A 19,269-nucleotide genomic window follows, 5' to 3' on the forward strand; every position below is an offset into this window, starting at 1 on the left:
CTGACTGGCACAACACCCTAGCCGTTGTAATGAAAGGACAGGGAAGTAGCACTCCTTCAATTACAAATCAACGCATTTTCTTTTAACTTACGTTGAATATAAATGAGCCTGTTTTCAGCAACTGAAAATGAAAGGAGTTGGGTCCAGCCCTTTCAAATGTTTGATGTTTGCCACTTGCGTTATTATTGCATCCTGCTTAAAATGCGGTAATGAGCCGAGTCGACTTCAACGACTTCACTTGTACTCCCCCCCCCCCGTACCATCAGTGCATTATTGTTATGAGGTTGACCACCGTCAATTTTAATTGCATGTTTCTTTCATTTAGCTCGCTTTTGTTAGTTTGTTCGACCAAGCTTTGTTGATCATGCCGGTCATTTGCGCATCTGCTGAGCATTATTTGCAAAACGATTGATATTTTGGAATTGTACGAAGACAACGCCGTGCAAAGTTTCAGAATTCGCCAACTTTGACAGCTCCCCCCCCCCCGTTTGTGCGTTTTAATTCCGTGTACCTATACGAGCAAATGTGGGGGGGGGGGCAGGGGGGGTTGTTTTTATTGTTTATTTCCTTGTTTACGTGTGGACGAGCGTAAGAGCAGCTAAAGGAAAACCCCGAGCCATGTGTTGGCGAATGACGGGTTCAATTTATATGCGGGTGCTGTGCTGCGCTGACGGGGCAGCGGGTTTGGGTGTGGGTAGTGCGCTGGAGACTGTAAGTGATGCTAATGGAGAGGGATCCCACTAGATTTTTTTTCCCCTAATCCTACTGAGATTGGCTTGCCCTTTGCTCCTTCCCCATAATCTCTTTCTCTCCCCATCTCTCGCCCCCTCTCCCTTTGATTTTGCAGTTTTAGCAGGGGGCCTCCGAGCTCCTGGTGCCACATCTTACTGTCCATTTGTGTGGCAGTCATTGAATAATTGTAAGCACAGATATATTTTATTTACATTTTCCCCTGGGTTTTATTGGCTTATTATTCACATGATTATCATCGCCTTCCATTATGTGGCAGTGTCTTCTTTTATTTACCCTTCACTCTAAGGCACACACATTGCCCCATTCCCATTGGCCGCCGGGAAGCAAAGAACCACTGCAGTTTGTTAAGTTTCCTTGGAAACAACGCACGCCCCCCCCCCCCCTTCACCCCTCGCAGCCGGCGTCTTGGAATCATGGGACCGTGCGCCGTTAAGAAGAAATAACAAGCATTGAGACGGGCCGTGCACAGGTCATGCATTACTGCAAATTGGGTTGGGAAAGAAAATATAAAGAGTGCATCGAACATTGGCCTCGCGACTGCATTGTTGGCATTCTGCCAGGATGAAAACACAGCTGTGTGCGTCGTCTCGGCATGTTGGGATGCTCAAACATCCTTGGACTATGCTCTGGTGTTGATTCCTGTGACCTGTATTGATTTTTTACTGGCACGTGTTTCGTGAGCACGGCCGCAGCAGGTGCGGGCGCAGCGATAGCCCCAACCACATTCAATCGTTTTTGGTTGCCCGGTGGATTTAACTCGGGGCTTAGTATAGGACGAGTGTGTACATTTGCGTTACATCTTGGGGCAAGCGGTGGTGTAGTGGTTACGGTAGTGTAATGGTTACGGCATGCATGGTGCTATGAACCCAGCAGTTTGAATTCAATTGCCGCTCATGGATAACATTTGCGAATATTTGAACTTCTGCGCCTTCCTCTAGATCGACTCGGCCTTGAACGAGTATCTGGTAGTGTGCTTTTACATCAGCACTGGGGACACAAAGGCACTGGGCATGTTGCTAAAGCCACCACCAACTCATGCTCCGTTCTGCGCTTAATAGGTGCTCACTAACAGTATTTCCCCTAACAGTTTTTTTTAGGTGATATACGGCATGTTGACAGCTTGCATCTTTGTTTCATATATTGCAGTACATTCAAATGGTCGCATTAAGGCTGCTTGGTATGGCTTTCCTAGTGTTGTGAGGCGCAACTGTTGAATTCTCAGTCTTATTGCCTTATAAGGAGTCGGCATCTCACAGCAGTGCTATTGTCAGGCTGATATTACGTGTGAATTAATAATTAACGATCATGCAAGGTGATCATCCATGCATCAGCGGGAGGTGTTTTATTCGTCACGTTGAATACAGATGCATACACATGACGTTCAGTTCCTCGATAGTTTTACAAGGTACATTGTGTACCTTCATTAACGCGTGTTGGTTTAGAAGAGTATATTTAAAGCACACACGCTTAATATACCCCTTGAAAGGCGCCACCATTCATTCATCATACCACGACTGCGGGTCTGAGCCGCGGATGAAATGGAGTGCCCTAAATATACCACGTTCGGCATTTGAGAAATAAAAAAAATACTTAAAGCCTTGTCATTTGTGATGGACAGTCAAATAGCTTGCATAACATGGCATGGCGTTTAGTTCACGGCTGCTTTTGGGTGAGGTCGTTCAATGGGCGCTCTCCCATGCGTTATTATTTTCCTGCAACGGATGCACGTACCACGCAAACACATTTAGACGTTGTTCCCGCATTGAGTTGAGGCTGGTTGCACCGAGTCTGTGGTAATGCCACTTTTCTTCTCCAGCGTTCGCCGTATTCTTAAGATATAGGAATAATGTGAACGATAATAATACATGAAAAAAAATAAGCAACCAGATTTCCACGTGTGCAAGCAACTTTCATGGTTTCAAGTCCGTCACCCTTTGGTTGTATGAAAAATTATCGCATTACGTTTGGTTCATCACGCTGCCTTTCGTTTAGATTTAGTTCGGCTTATTCCAACTCAGAGCATTGATTTTTCTTTTTTTTAAATGCAGCAAACTTTTTACAAAGCCTATATTTAAAAGTTGCGTCCTTGTGTGGGCACGTAGGCCTGCTGACGTGACTTTTCATGAATAGTTCTGTGACGTCATCTTCCGGGACCATTCGGACACGGTGAACCACTGCTCGCCTTTGTCTCCGGTGTGATGCTGGCACAGCAATTGGAATACGTTAATATATTCCCTGGGAGGGAAAAGAAAAAGGGCAACATTAAAACATTAGAGAATGATAAAGCTCTGTTTTACACAGTAAATAAATTAAGTGAAATGTTATTAGTATTTCCCCTGTCAGCTCGGAGCCAGAATGTTTCTAAACGCTTGGCAGAGGGTAATTGAAGACTGTGCTTGCTATGTAGACCCAGGAACTTGTCCAGATGGGGTGGGGAGGCCTTCGAGTGCTCGTGGCTCACACTCAGTACCACCCCCCACGCACCTCCCTTACCCGCTCACAGGTTCCCTGCTTCCACCATTTGGTAATTCTGGGATTCATAAAGAATTAAAGCCTTCGTGACTGCATAAATTACTCATTGTTTTTTTCGGTCAAGTCACGTATGTAGGAATACCATAAAATTATATTAAAACAAATCAATCACGACGTTTCGACCGCAACACAAGCGATCTTCATCAGGTGTAAAAAGCAAATCACGGAGGTAAGTACAACAAGAATATGAGAGACGAGAATTCAACAAACCCAAGAAAAAATATGTGATGCACGACCAGTCAGGTCAACAACACAGTTAGACACTTACCTGGCGGACCACGAATTTCAGAAGTGTTAAATTTCGTGTTCAACCACTGGATTGAATATACCAGCATAGACAGAGTGCACAAATACGAGGTACAAGTCAGAAATACATATGAAATTCGTGGTCTGCCAGGTAAGTGTCTAACTGTGTCGTTGACCTGACTGGTTGTGCATCACATATTTTTTCTTGGGTTTGTTGAATTCTCGTCTCTCATCTTCTTGTTGTATTTACCTCCGTGATTTGTTTTTTTACACCTGATGAAGATCGCCTGTGTTGCGGTCGAAACATCGTGATTGATTTGTTTTAATATAATTTTATGGTATTCCTACATACGTGACTTTACCGAAAAAAAAACCAATGAGTAATTCTGGGATTCACCAGTGGCTGCGGGGAATATATATGTGTTGAACTTCTTTTGCACCATACGTAGCCAACCGTGCTGATCGGAATGGTGGCACAGTGCTGTCTATTGCCAGCAATTTGAACGTTGGAAGGGGTTTTGGCCCCGTTTGTATTCATATTTAATCCAGCCGAGGTAAAATGCATCTGCTATGAACACCGCAATAGATTCCCTGATTGTCTGTAATTACGTTTTATAAACAGTTATGCACCACCCAAGAGGCCGGTGGTGGTGGCAGAGAAATGGCAGACAGGAATTTAATCAGTTTGGGCACTTTATATTTTTATTTTATTATAACATTGTGTGCACTGTGTGACACTGAACTTAAATGCATTGGGTGATGGCAGACAGGGTGTTGCCAAGTATCCGGTGTATTTGAATTCATATGCAATGTGAAATGGTGATAGAATTAACAAGACTCATGTTAGAGGCTGAAATTGCTTATAACAGACACCAACGTGATTCATTGCTAAGTACCACCCCCCTGTACCAGAGCCAAACCAAATACTGCTTGCAATATGTTCTATTTATTATTCAAACTCGGCTATACACCTCACGTACCAAAGCTCATATTTCATTTCCCGAAGGTACTTACATCATTTTCACAACTTTGGCAGATTATAAATCCTTTGTGGCCTCTAATTATCAAGAATCCCATTATATTTTTAACACTTAAGTGATAATGTGGAGCATCGTTACTTTTGAGTACTGTGAGCATGTGACATTTCACGTGGCTAAATGGCGCATGTGGTACATGATGTAAGATCAGGGAATTGATTGTGTCACTTCAGACTTAGGGGGCCCAGAAATAACTTGCAGCTCTTTTGTCTCCAGATTCAAACGTTTGCAGGACTTGGTTTGAGAAATATTTAATTTGGCAGTTCCATTGGGTCGTGATTTTTTTATATTGGCATTTTTTGTGCCATCTTACACGCGGAAGTTGTGTTTGGAAGGTCTTGGTTGATGAAGGGTTGCTCTATCAACATGCGGTAATATCGCGGGTCGTACATTTGGAAGCGACAGCGGTAGACGGATGTTCTGCAGGTGAGGATGGCTGTGCGGGGTCTTCTGAGGTCCGCAGGCAATTAGTCGGCATGCGCTGTTTGAGTCTGCGTTGCCTTTTGAAATTCAGATGTAGAGGCAAGCGTGACGGTCCGTGAGAGCGCTCGGCATGTCACCCCAACACGTTACCTGTTCATGCATGAATTAAAAGGAACAACCCTGGCAAATAGCCTCGGGCAAATTGTTTGAGGAACAATTTTGGTGGATTGCGTGCTTGTGTGACCAAGAGCAATTATGGCTTTCAGGTCTCTGCCTTGAGAGGACAATTTTTTTTATTGTGCTGTCACGTAGTATAATTTCACCCCGTTGTATACGACTGCAGTAGTGCGCCTGATGGTGAACATGATGCATGGTTTTTGTCTCCGGTAGCACGATGTGTGCTTACCTAGTTCATTAGGCGGCTGTCACAATTGGGTTCCGCTGTCAGCTTAAAATAGTATCTGCAGGTAAAAGTGACGAAGCTCGCACTCATTATAAGCAAAGGACATGCTTGTTGTGTTTGCAACGTTACCTATCACCTCCTGAGCTGCGACACTTGGGCTCTGTTGGGGGCCCTACACATGCTTAAATAGTCAGGGGATGTATTTTATGTCCTGTGTAATCAAGCTTCAAAGCAGAAATAAAATAGCTGTCTGATTTTGATTTAAAGCTTTCGTGACTGCAGGGATTCGTATTCTTGGTTCTTTCGGTAAAGTCACGCAGAAGGGAAACAATAAAAAAAATACAAAACAATTAAATTCTCACGACGTTTCGACTGCACACCTGATGATGATTGCTTGTGTTGCAGTCGAAACGTCGTGAGAATTTTATTGTTTCATATTTTTTTATTTTATTGTTTCCCTTCTGCATGACTTTACCGAAAGAACCAAGAATATAGCTGTCTGATTGTTTGAGTCGCCTATGATATCGACGCTGAACAATATAAAGATCTACCATTATTCATGGGAGTCTGACATTCTGGGACATTGCTCTTTTGATCATTGTTTTATGCTCGCGAAGAGCCGTGGCACTTTATTTGATGTCAGCTTAATAATGCTCACATCCATTTATATTGTCCACGAAGACATAGTTTGAATCCCTCTATACTCGCCTTTGTTACTGTATGTCAGAAAAATGCTTACTAATTACACATGTTGGTACTATTTGCAGAGATCTTGCCAGCGTTTGAATGCTACCTTTGCAATTTCACGTCCAATCAAACTTATGAGCTCACACGAGCACTGTTTTCGCTGTGCTGCGCTTGTCTCTCGTGTGTGTTTTCGACCGCGAAGCCGACGACGGAGAGAGGCCGGGCCCTAGCGGAGTGCGGGCCCTGCGTCCCAGCGTGGCGCCGGCCGAGAGCGCACACGCGGAACACGAGCGGCGGTCGGACAACGCTCCAACCGACGGCGGCCCGGGTGACGTCGGCGGCGCCCCGGCACCGTCGGTGCTTTTGCCCCCGCCGGGGGGGGCGACCTCTCCGCCCCGGCAGGACGAACCCGTGCAGGATGTCATCGACAGCTACGGCACGCTGTACCGGCAGGAGCGCGCCACGGGCAGCGATTCCCCACCGCCGCAGCCTCCTGCTGCAAGTGATGCAGGTCTGTAACGCCGCAGGCAGGTAGAATGTCGTGGGTTTACTCTGCAACACACCGGTGTGCTGAAGGAGTTAACTAATTGGCACGTTTTGTTTGCGTGGCAAACCTGACGAATTGGCTGTGTCTGCCGGTGGCGGGTTTAACGACACGTTTATGTTTACGCGATCTAACTAAAAAAACCCCTTCATTTTGGATAATATTGGTCGCTAAAGCCGACGTGTGAAATAGCTATAACTGTGCTCCCCCCACTGCACAATGCCTCCTTGACGTCTTTTAAAATCGTTTGTGCCCAGACTACTTGAAACTTTCACTTGGGGTCATTTGCCAGATGCCCAGTTGTAAGGCGCAGATCTAATGAAGTCACTGTGCCCAATGTGTTAACATCGGAGGCAAATTACTGTACTGCGTTCACAATGTCGCCACCGTTCTGAACTGCCGACTGGCGTATAGCCCCTTTCAACCACGTAACCATAATTAAAATTAATTTTGGTTTAAAGCTTTCGTGACTGTAGGGAATCATATTCTTGTTTCTTTCGGTAAAGTCACGTAGAAGGGAAAGAATAAAATAATAAAAATATAAAACAATAAAATTATCACGGTTTTTCAACTGCAACACAAGCAATCATCATCAGGTGTGAACACCACAGTCGAAACGTCGTGAGAATTTTATTGTTTTATATTTTTATTATTTTATTGTTTCCCTTCTACGTGGTGACTTTACCGAAGAACCAAGAATAAATAATTAAAATAGTTTTTCCTCTAGGCACTTTCATAAGCCCCCTGCGCCCCCCCCCCCCTTCTCGTGGCATGGGACCCCTTAACCTTTTGGCCACCGTGTGATACCTGTGGAACCCAGGAGTGGAAACTGTTCCTTTTTGTACAATGAAACACCACATTCACTGCCACCTTAGTTGGCAGCTCTTACTTGCCCCCGACAGTTCTGCTCCGTCGCTGAACCATGGTTCGGCCTTTCCAAGTGTGTCTTTTGTGACACCCATAGTGGCCCGTTGGAATGTGGCACTAAACATTGATTTGAGAAGTGATTTGATGCTTAGGCTGCTGAAGACCACGCTATTATCAATGAAATTCCCATGTTTTACCATTTTTCAAATATACTTCAGATAGCGCCATGGATAATTTAGAAAACTATATTGAATGCCTTTAACAATGAAATATGTTAACTCTTTAACAATTGAACATTAACAATGCTTGTTGACCGCAGTGTGCTTGTTTGCAATTAAAGCTTTCAATTCTACTTGTGTGCCATGCAATCTGTCTTTTTGTTAGCCTAATGTTTTGACAATCCTATCAGCGTACTTATTAATATCACCATCATCACAGTCTTAGTGTATCAAAAGGGTCTAGGTGTGCTCTCAATGGAAACGTTGTTTAACATATTGACCGAGGAGAAAAAAATATATTTTTGTTTTGCTCTTAGTTATCAGTGAAATGCAAACAAGACTAAAGCCCTGTCTTCTCGAGTGTATTTTTAGCCACAACGTGAGTGTTTCCAGTAAGTGTTTTTCAAAATGCTCCCGATAACGATTAGACCGTTTCTTTGGTTTTGCGAGACGTTTTGCTTTTGTGCTGCTCAAAAGGAAATCAATGTCCTTGCCATCAATATTAATAACGGTTTAAGCAGCCTCCATGAATCATCACCACTGGGAGCCTCTTCTTGCATTCATGCAGGCGTACTGCAAGGCATCCTGTGTGGGTTTCCATGACAGCGTATTATTCGTACCCCATGAATTTTAATACACAATACGAATTTATTGTTATTTAAAGGCATTTTAAAGTAAACTCACTTTAATGCCCTGCTGTCACCGAGGTACAATAATGGGGATTTACGGCTCGCTGACACGCGTTGAGCATCCGCTCGTGTCGCACGCAAGCGCTGCGTCGCGCACGTGGCAAGCCGAGTGAAACCAGGTTGTGTTTTTGTAGACCTTACTCACAGAATGCGCCTCTTAATTAATTTGTACTTCATGACCTCGGAGCCAGCTCTAATCCCAGCTTACTTAACTGCACAAGAAACTCGGCTTGCCGCGGGAGAGGAAATCTTGTTCACGCGTGAAACAAAAAAATCTTCATAGCGGTCCTTGTGTGGCTTGGGCTGTAGAAGTGCTTTTTCCTGCTGTGTTGTGTTCCATTAACTGCGCAGACTTTTAAAAAAGCAACGGCGCCTGGGCGTAGCCAAAAGCAAGCTTGACAATTTGGGTCAGCCGGTCAGCTTCGCAAAAGTTTTAGGGCACATGAGAGGTGTGACTTTTCATTACCCACTTTGCACGATCTGTGTCGCTCCCTAGCTCCCCCATCGCCCCCCCCCCCCAATTCCCCGCCTCCCATCAGACTCCAGTGCTTGTGCCAGCGTGCTAGCCCAGAGCGCTGACATTGTGTATTGATGTGTCTGCTCTTTGTGGTACTTATTAAAAGGGAACCCGACACAGTTACAATGCGGTCAAGTTTGAATGAACATGCTTTTAAATTGCGGTCCGTGTACTTGTGTGACGAAACGAGTCCTTTTTTATGAGAAGCCTGCGGATATGGAAGTAAGTAATGTTTTCTGAAATATTGGTGAGCGTTTTTTGTTGTTGTAGTTTTAGCGGCATTTTTATTTACGCTCGATACATTGCTGAAATTTGATAAATAAAACTGAAAGTGATACGGACAATGTAATTTGTTTGTCTCTCTAGAGATGAAGTGGTGAATGCTTATTGTCTTATTTAATTAAATACGGCGAACAGAATGCAGTGGTTTCTTGCTTGGCTGTGAGTGGAGCTTACAAAAGGTTAGTGCTATTTCGGGAAAAGCCACAGTGTCCCATTAAAAAGGGTCACTGCGTGCAGCTTAGCACCCTGGCCATCACGCAGCACAGGGCACTCTGAGTGCTCGTCTCTAGCAAGCCACTGTCGAGCATTTCTTCGGCTCATATCAAATGACACCTGCAATGCGCCATACCCACCTTTCTCAACTGCGTTCGTGTTTTTAATGATGCCGAGCAGCAGTCTCGAATGATACCGCACACTGCCTGGTGGTGCATGTAGAAAAACAGTGGAAATCAAGCCGGAAACACATTAAGCCATTAATTAATTGAATCATGAAAGTAATGATTCAGCTGAGAGCTAATTATGGACAAAGCATTTTACACATTTGTGGATGCTGCTTTACAATATTTTTTTTTTCTCTCCCGTTTATTTTTAGGTTCGAGCACCGAGGGCATCCTGCGTGCAGCTGGGCAAGCCCTGGGCTCCGCTGGCCTCTCGGATTCCGTGTCGCAGACCGACTCCGATCATGGGACGATTCCGCCCCCCTCCGTGACCGTCGGCTCCGGTCCCCCGTCGGACGCCGGCCTGGGTTCCGGCCGAGAGGACGCCACTGCGATATGCCACAGACTGACGGTGGGCGGCATGACGGCTGTGGTGACCCGTGGCCGGGTCACCACCATGGCTTCCATGGGTGGCTTCGGTAACGAGATCGTGGTGAGCCACGTCATTAACGCGAGCTCCCAGACGAGCACGGGCGCCGACGGGGAGACGGTGGGCCACGTCGCTGCGGTGCCGACCCCGCACGCCACAGACTTGCGTTCCGCCCTCGCTGCCGTTGCTGCTGCCGCCGCCGCACGGACCGACTGCGGTTCGTCCGTCGCGGCCGTTTTTGACGCGGAGCCCCCAAGCAGTTTGTTAGCCGCGCTTCCAGCCAGCGCCGTCGGCGTGATTGAGACTCGTACTGATGCTGTAAGGGAAGCGGAAGCCTTTCACTCGATCGCTTTGCCCCAAAATGACACGGGGCTTCATTTTCCCATCACTGTGACAGAGACGGACAACTTGAGCCTGGCCGCCCTCGCTGCACAGTCCAGCAGCCAGCAGTCCGACGGTGCCTCGGTCGAAGCCCGGCTCATTCTTTCGTTGCGAGCAGACGAGGAGCCGTCCAGAGCGGAGAGCGTCGGCTCGGGAAGCCTGTACGATGCCCTCGCGTTGGGGATGGAGATGGGAAACCCTCCCAGCTCCCCCCCACCCTACCTCATCGCATCTTCCGAAGACGGATCGCCACAGGTGATCGGCCAGTCGACAAGCGACGACGACGATGACGACGACGAAGAAGAAAGGGAAGAGGCTGCGGCCGGCTCGTCCGTCGCTGTGGGCACGGGCACGGGCACGGACGCGGGCGAGAGATCCGGCTCGTTGCAGAGCAACAGGGTGCTGCTGCCGCCGCAACCACCACCGGCCGCAGCTGCGACGGCCGAAGCCGGTTTCCGCGAGCGACTTCCGCCGGATCTGCAGAGCAACTTCTCTCTCTCGGACGAGTGGCTGGGATTCAGTGACGCGGACACGGCCGGCTCGGAGGCTGGCGGCGGCCAGGCGTCGCTCAGGGAGAGCCTGGGCTTCGTGCTCTCCTCGCTCGAGCAGGAGTCTCCGGCCATAAACGTGGTGGACGCTGCGGGCAGGGAGAGCGGCGACGATGACGACGACGACGATGGGCGCGCGGAGGATATTGACGGACACATCGAGGACATGTACTTCAGTCAGTATTCGGAATGGTGAGGCCTGAAAAGCCAGCTTCTCTTCCGGCAGGAATGCGAGGCTGACCACAACGGCGCACCGCCCCACCCAGACGTGCACAAGTAAAAATGGTGAAGCGAAGTGATGTTGAGGTTGAATAAATGAATGTGGCGTCAAAGCGGAATTTTTTGATTCCGGCAATAGTTGCGAAAACTTGCGGGTTAAAGGGCATTTCTGAAAACAAGTACATTTAAGGTCTCATTTCAAACAGAAACGCCGTTATGGACCTGTCTGACTAATAGTTTGTTGTGCCTCTCGCCTTGGCATATCCTAAGGCTGGTAGGGATGATTTCCTTACACAATTCAACCGACACTGGTTTTGTTTTACTGACAATTTTTATTGTTTTTAGTTTGTGCTTTCACTGTGTTTCATTAGCAAACAGCATTGTATTGTGCATATTATGATACAGTGCTAATATAATTTAACGATGCGCAAAGTCTCTTCCATTTATTGACCGAAGCGAGGGCAGCAGCAAGTTCTGTGAATGTTACGTTTGCACTTCACTGCCACCTTGCCGCTCGATGCACCCGCGATGTACAAAGAGCCTTCGTCTTTAGCTGTTAATATTTAAAGGGGGTGAGAGGGAGGCATTTAATATAGCCCGTGTCAGCCACCGAACAGGTACATGCGCGAGCGCAGTGGCGCAAACGGTCAAATGCGTGTTTGTAATTTCGGAGCGCTCCCAAGCCCCCCCCCCCCCCGCTCTGCTCCACTGCATCGACTGTTTCATATCTGTAAGTGTGTTTTTTGTTCTTTTCCACTAACCCATCAAAGTACAAACGTGGGTTGATTCAAGCCGGAGGAGATTCTTTTTACGGGTTGAGTGGCAACGTTCTCTCGTTGTGTTCATCAGAAAGGGTGGTCGTCGCTCTTGTGTTTGAGTCCATAATAGGGTTGAGCGAGGCCTTCATCCCCGCAGTGGGTAAATTATGGCTGATGCTGAATTTGCAACGTTGAAAAGTGCGCCACGTTTAATAATTTTTAAAATCGTTTTTGAAAGTTAATTTTATTACCGTCTACATACAACAAATAATATTTCTTGCACATGATACTTTCTGTAAGCATTACTCGTGGAAATTAATCGTTGTATACGTTTGGTTATCAAGTAAAGCGAGCTGGATGTTTGACCCCGGTTTCACATGTAAACAAAACTCGAATGGCACTTGTTTACAGTACTTTGTGGTTACAGCATTACGTTTCAGTAGATTTGTGGTGGCTTGTGCGGTTTCACAAATGCATCGAATAAAACCCCGTTAAACTCAAGTTTTGTTCACGTTAACTTCCGTGACCGGCATGTGAATGCATGGCCCCATAGCTGGGTGTCGGGAGTTGACGGGCGTGCTGTGTCTGTGTGTCTTCACTCCCACGATCCACAAAAGCAATACATTTGAGGCTTTGTGAAACTTGATAGAATTGGGCCCGTCAGTTATCTTATACTTGGCATCTCCCTGTTTTTATCACAGGTTAAAAACCACTGCTGACCGATGCTCGGCTTTGAATGTTGTTGGCTGCATGTATAAGAGCATGGCCATATGCGGCGAGTGTGGTGGTTCAGCATGAACCACTACCCCACAAAATAATTGGTGAACCTCTTATCGATTACAACGCATACAAATTATTCAATTCTTGAATCGAATCTCGATCCAGACACATGACAATTCATTGGCTCTCTCGGGAGAGAGTGGGTGAATTATTGCAGGCCTTATCTTGGCTAAAGCAAGCTGTGGCTTTGGGATGTTACCTGTGAAAAATAAGCCAAAGCCTCTACATGACAGCATGATCACTTCAGACCAGTGCTTTAGACACATGGCAAGTTTACCAACAAATCAGTAGAGCTATCGGAACCCAGACGCATATAGTGAAGGTGAAGTTGGTTGGAATACCTTGGTTAAAATTTTTAAAAATGTGAATTCGCTCAACATTGATAATATAAATGATACGTGGAGATTATACAAATTAAGAGAGACTTCTAACTGAAAGTTAACACGAGACTTAAGTGTCTTACTCAAATGTTTTAAAGTGTGAATAACATGTTTCGATTGCCGCGTTGTTCATGGCAACGTTTTGACTGCGGTGGTCTTCACGATGTGTTGGAAGCGTTTTTTTTTATCGGACTGTCACGCAAATCTGTGATGGTCATGACAGGTTCACTCACGGAATGAGTTGATTTGCACGCGATGCTTATTGACGCGAAAGGTTGTACATTGAGTCTCGCATTTATCGTGTGCAGACTTCTTTATGAAACACCGGACCCTCAAGACTGTGGCACGTTCCACCGAAAGCACTTATGGCCTTTTGCTCACCGTTCTTTTTATATGTGCATGTGCATTTCTACTGGACTTTAAAACGGAGAGGATACATTTCACATTTTGTGCACGCGGAAAAAAAACAATATTCCACCGTGAAATGCAAAGTCTAATAACGGTGAAAGCGAGGGCCGTTCACTTGCAAAACCTGCGTCACGATCATTGTGATGGTATCAAAGCAACGCTTCCTGTCTATTTAAATCGGGCTGAAACAAATTGAAAAGCCGTTAAGTTCCACAAAATGCAAAAGTTACAATTATTCCTACGTCTATGTAATGTTTTGCAATTGCTATCATCTGAATAGCTCGTTTAAGATGAGCAACGACGTTCAGCCAAGAAAGAATGCCATTTCTCTTGTGCCTCACACAGGCCTACTTGAGCCATCGGGAGTGTACCAGACGGTCGTTTGTTTGAGGCACACAGAGGTTCAGGCGAAGGAGACGTAGGTGCATCATCACCAGCCATGTTCGATCCACTGCCGCATGAAGGCTACCCCAAGCCACCACCATCTCGTACAATCCAGCGATGTTCGTAGTCCACCTAACTACCGCCCACGAGGTGATTTCATCATTCCATCTCCTCGGTGGGTGTCCTCCAGGACGCTTTCCACTCGTTGACTGCCCTCCATTGATTGTTATTTATAACAGTCGGCCATCAACCCTTCTCGTGATGTGTCTTGCCTCAGCCCATTTTTCGTCAGAGATTGTCAGAATCAGCATCACTCAAAAATTACTAAAAATTAACTTTGTGCATGAGAACCAGTGAACATGGCCAGGAGTGTGTTTAACTGTGCGATGCTCAGTTACACGAGGGTAAAAGAAATGAAATTAGTTTCGCATCACTAGTGTACTTTACATTAGAGTATTTATACTGGCGGAATCCGATGAGCTATAAAGCTCTTGTTCACAGATGTCCAGTCGGGGCGGGTAAGAATGTAACAACAATACAAAAACATGATAGTGCAACGTACAAGAAGGGTAAAGAAATCACGCAAACAAATACAACTGAACCATCGCCATCCTCTACCAGACAAAGCCCACATGGTCGTGGTGTTCTATTCGGGATTAATTGTGGCCAAAGAAGTTGGGAAAACAACTTCGAGGCCGGTTGTTGATTAGGGGCCATCGTAGCTCAACTGCATCATAAAACCGGGATTTTTTTATTTTTTCATTATTACGTGTGATCGGCAAATCTTTGTTTTGTGGGTCCAAGGCAGCCCGCGGTGAGAGCCTCTTGCCTTGTCTCACAAGAGGAACACAATCTTCGATAGGACAATAAGGGAGGCTTGACAAGTGGACGTGTTTAAAATTGTCCCTTAAAGACTGCCACGCTCGTAGTGGAGTGGGGGGGGGGGAGTTAAAATTATGCTTGTAGTCAGCTCGGTGAGACTAGAGTTATTTTTCAACACTTGAAATTACTGACTTGGGGAAAAAAGTCTGATTTTTTTCTCTCTCAGTAATGTATATTTGCGTCCCGGCATGCTTTGCACAAGTCTGGTAAAAAAAAATGTTTGTGTCTGAAACAATTTGGCTCTGAATTTCGTTTATTCACCTGCAAATGGAAAGCATTGGTTGTCATAAATGTGAGTGCTAAGCTATGTACATAACGTCTAACAACCACCTAAGAGCTGGTTTTGTAATGTACATTGTGTCCAAATTATGTATATGCAACGTATATCACGATGGCTGTGTTTCGTTAACCCAATCGTTTTATGAGTTGAATAAATGGCGCTGTACGACTGGCCGAAAAAGAGTGTTGGAATTTTTTTTCTTCATGATCGTTTTCTAATGCCTGTTTATCCCGGGAAGCCTCACCAGAGGCTCCTGTCTTTTCCAGCAGGGTCCAATCCCAATTGAGTCGTTTGCGGGCAATTTAATTTTTTTTGTCCTCCACGACACCATCAAACCCATAGACTACTCTGGCAAATGACACCGCGAGATTTTCTAACGTCATGGACAGCGGAGTATTTGTACGGTTCATGCAACCGCGGCATTTAATCGGGAGTGGTCGCTGGATTTCAATCTTGAACCTCCTCAACAAGCCGCAAATGTGCTACCGCCGAAGCCCATGGTAGCTCAGCGGTTAACATTACATTTTAAGATTAATTGTAGAAACATGTTTTCGATTTTTTCACACGTCTTCAATGTTTTAAGCTTGGAAAATGTAAGCCACTTTGCCTCTTAAAACGGCAGTGCGTACAATTTCAGACTGAAATGTTTACATGTATCTAATATAGTTTCCTTCAAATGGATACTGATAGTTTTTTTTAAACATTGCATTTTAAAAAGGACAAAAAAGTTGGTATTTTTTTGGCACGGAAATATCATTATTAGGCATGATCAATACGCTGGTGAATGAAGGCCTCCTCCACGACATTTGCCCTCTCTCGCTGCCCGGCGATGTAAAAATGCAACTTGGCACCTGCACGAGAGGCGACTTCATCAGCGTGGAGCGATGGTGCAGACGTCGATTAAAATTTGCACTCCCCCCCCCCCCCCTCATATTTGAAAGGAAAAGTGGGGTGGTGCGTCCCCTAATTTAGATGTTCGCGCGTGACCAGATTTCTGCGACTTTTCACCGAGCACAACTTTGTTGTGCGTATTTTTTATACTACAAAAGCGTCTTATAATCCGGACAATACGGTATTTCATGTGGGTGTATTTTGGTGGCATTTGGGAGTTATCCTATTCACTATATCACAAGAGTGGAGGAACGCGGGCATCCAAGTAACGCACCTCCTGGCTTTGACATTTCTCAAGGACGCTGGTGCAACCATCAACTGCATTAGAACATCAACAGGCCCGATGCGCAACGTCTCCCCCTTCACCAAAGGCAAGCCACAGCAGTGCGATTGTGTGGCAATGCAACTCAAAAACTACGGCCCATGTCTTAAACCAATGTATTATTGTTCCCTTTCGATGGAGAAATAGAAGGAAAAAAACTCTACGAACTCTCCTGAAGCCCTATTCGTGGCTAGCAGATCTCGACATTGGCATTGAGCTCATGAACATTCTGCCATCGGGAAGGACAGAATAGAAGGACACAACACCAGGGCAAGGTTGTTAGAAATACCCGTTTCAATTACCACAGCGACTTTCTCTCGCCAGCAGAGCTCAGATTTAATGCACCTTCCACACGCCTGCATTGCCACCTTTATTATTGTTTACCATGACAACAAATATATATTATAAAAAGAGCTGTATGCCATGACATTTCATAATACCATGACCCAGGCACTGGTTCCCACCGACTGCTGCAACTCGATGTGTGACCCAGTCAATGCTTTTGCGAATGTTATGCAACAGCAGTTTGCGTGACAACTCCGGGTGTAACGATGCGTCCGTTTATCGATTAAGAAAATTGCTTTTTTCCCCCACTCGAGATGCGTATATTGAAATCGTGCATGCTTTTTGATTAGTATAAAAAGCTAAATGTGCAGCCTATGCAATTTCTTGATTACATCACTGCTTGATGGAAGCGGTCTTCTTTGGCCTCCTCTTCCATTGCTGGCCAGATATATTTTGGGTTTCACGTGACCGCCCCAGCCACTAGAGGCCACTAAATTCACCGCATTGTTAAAAAAAAACCCACTAAGATTTAAACCTTGAATCACGATTCGTTTAATGAGTTTTGGAGCCAGCTGACTGGGATTGGGCAAGGGCATGGGCCACTTTTCACCCAGGCAACCGGAGAGCACACGCGTCGATAGTGCTTGACTCGTCGCAATAACGACAATGCCATATATTTAAGAACACACAATTTATAAAGTAAAGAAAATATATACAGGTTATAACAATGATTGAAAAAAATGCACCTTCAAATCTTGATCCTGAATTGCGACAATCAGCAGTCGCAAGGGAAGGGGCGGGTGAATCATTGCACGTTCAACTGCGTAAACAGTCTCCTTCTTTCAGGCGGCTGCTGATGTAGATGCAGAGGAAGTACGACAATTTCACATTCAAGTGGTCGAGCCAGATAACCGCGTCAGGAGTAGCGAGCGAAGTGTTATCGCCGTGATGTCTTTCAGTGAAAACGCATCTGTAAGCGCCGAGAGGGGGGGGGGGGAATGGGGGGAATGGGGGGGAGCACGCGTGGAGCTGGCCCAAGACGGAAAGGAAGACAAAGGCGGCCGCGCGGAAGATGAGTTTGGCCCGCTCCTGCCCGGGGAAGGGGTTCCTCCGCGGGAGTTGTGATGAAGTTTGTGCCACCGGGGACATGGAGAGTCCGCAAACAGATTACAGGCAGAGTTGCTACCTCGATTCTTGATTTACACGAGAATAGTCTCGCCGCCAGATTTACCCGGCTGAACAAAGTTTCGCGGGCCACATTTTCTTAAATAATGCCCGGTGCCAAGTGTTTATCTTATCGCGCGCGCTGTGCAAAATAGGCGTGCGGGTGTGTAGAAGTTCAGAGAGCCGTGAGGCTCTGCAAGGATGGGTGGTGGTCGCGGGTTGCTGAGCAGATGGTCTTCCTCAATGGCCCGCAATCACAAATCGCTCTTTAACTCCATCAAAAAAAGAACCTGCAGCGCCACACCTATTACCATCATTAGGGGAAAGAACGGTGATCCAATCTCCGACCCCCGGGAACAGGTTTGCAGATTTGCTGAGCATTTCTGTGAGGTCCTGGGGGAGGGGAAATCCCTCTGCCTGGAAAACATCGTAGGACAAAGTGGGGATGACCCTGCTGAGGCTGCGGTGCCTCAAATATTGGAAGAAGTCACCCCCTGTGAGTGGCTGGCTGAGGTGCCATCTGTTGAGGAAGTACTGAAGGCGATCCTGAGTCCGAGACCAGGAGAGGCACCGGGCAGAGATGATCACCCAAGCGAAATGCTGAGGGAGGGTGGCGTTTGTTCACAGACTGCCCTACATGACATCTTGACAACAAATTTCGATTTAAAGCTTTCGTGACTGCAATGATTCATCTTCTTTGGTTCTTTCGGTAAAGTCACGTAGAATGATAATAAAATAATAAATTGATAAAATAAAATAACACAATAATATTCTCACGACGTTTCGGCCACAACACAAGCGGCCGAAACGTCGTGAGAATATTATTGTGTTATTTTATTTTATCAATTTATTATTTTATTATCATTCTACGTGACTTTACCGAAAGAACCAAAGAAGATCTTGACAACAGTCTGGACCACTGGACGGGTTCCGCATGATTGTAAGGATGCCCTGGTGGAACGCACAGACTGTGACAACTACAGGGGCATCTCACTCCTCAGTGTGCCGGGAAAGGTCCTGGCAAGGATTATTCAACATCGCCTTGCCCGGCATGCTGAGAAGAGGCTTGCGGAGCTCCAATGCGGTTTCAGGAAAGGGCGGTCCTGCCCAGATTCCATATTTTCTATCCGTCTGCTACAGTAGAAGTATAGGGAATTCCAACAAGACCTAGATCTCTTCTTTATTGACCTGGCCAAGGCCTATGATACCATCAGTAGGCCTGGACTTTGGGTTGTTCTTCGTGCTTTCGGAGTCCCTGACCCTCTGCTCACGATCAGTAAGAACCTTCATGATGGTGAGCGGGCCCGGGTAAAACTACGTGGCCCGGAGTCGGAGCCACTCCCTGTTCACCTTGGGGTGCGACAGGGATGTCCTCTGGCTCCCACATTATTTAACATCTATTTCGACCACGTAGTTCGTGAAGCCTGCAATAGCTGTACCGGAGAGAAGAGATGGAGTGATGTGGTAAGGATGATGTGGAACTGAGTGGACTTGCCGATGACTGGTACCAGCGGTGTCAAGATCGGCCTCTGTGGAGGAGGCTCGTGAAGGACGCTACTGGGCAGTTGCAGGGAGTCGCCGT

The 19,269-nt window shown here is 46.3% G+C and overlaps 1 protein-coding gene across 6 annotated transcripts in view; it reads left to right on the top strand.

Moving 5' to 3' along the window:
* Nucleotides 1-15,205, top strand: part of AMBRA1 (autophagy and beclin 1 regulator 1) — a 109,915-nt gene extending 94,710 nt beyond the window's left edge. For 4 of the 6 annotated variants that reach the window (XM_032949239.2, XM_032949243.2, XM_032949242.2 and 1 more), the window contains 3 exons: nt 848-919; nt 6,284-6,592; nt 9,791-15,205. In XM_032949239.2, the coding sequence (XP_032805130.2) occupies nt 848-919; nt 6,284-6,592; nt 9,791-11,130 (1,721 nt within the window). In that variant the 3' untranslated portion in view covers nt 11,131-15,205. The remainder of the gene's footprint in view (nt 1-847; nt 920-6,283; nt 6,593-9,790) is intronic. The other 2 variants (XM_032949245.2, XM_032949241.2) reach the window with 2 other exon arrangements.
* The last annotated feature ends 4,064 nt before the right edge of the window (nt 15,206-19,269 follow it).

The sequence above is a fragment of the Petromyzon marinus genome, chromosome 7 (genome assembly GCF_048934315.1).
Source record: "Petromyzon marinus isolate PM22_M1 ecotype Great Lakes invasive population chromosome 7, UKy_Petmar_22M1.pri1.0, whole genome shotgun sequence".
NCBI lineage: Eukaryota > Metazoa > Chordata > Hyperoartia > Petromyzontiformes > Petromyzontidae > Petromyzon > Petromyzon marinus.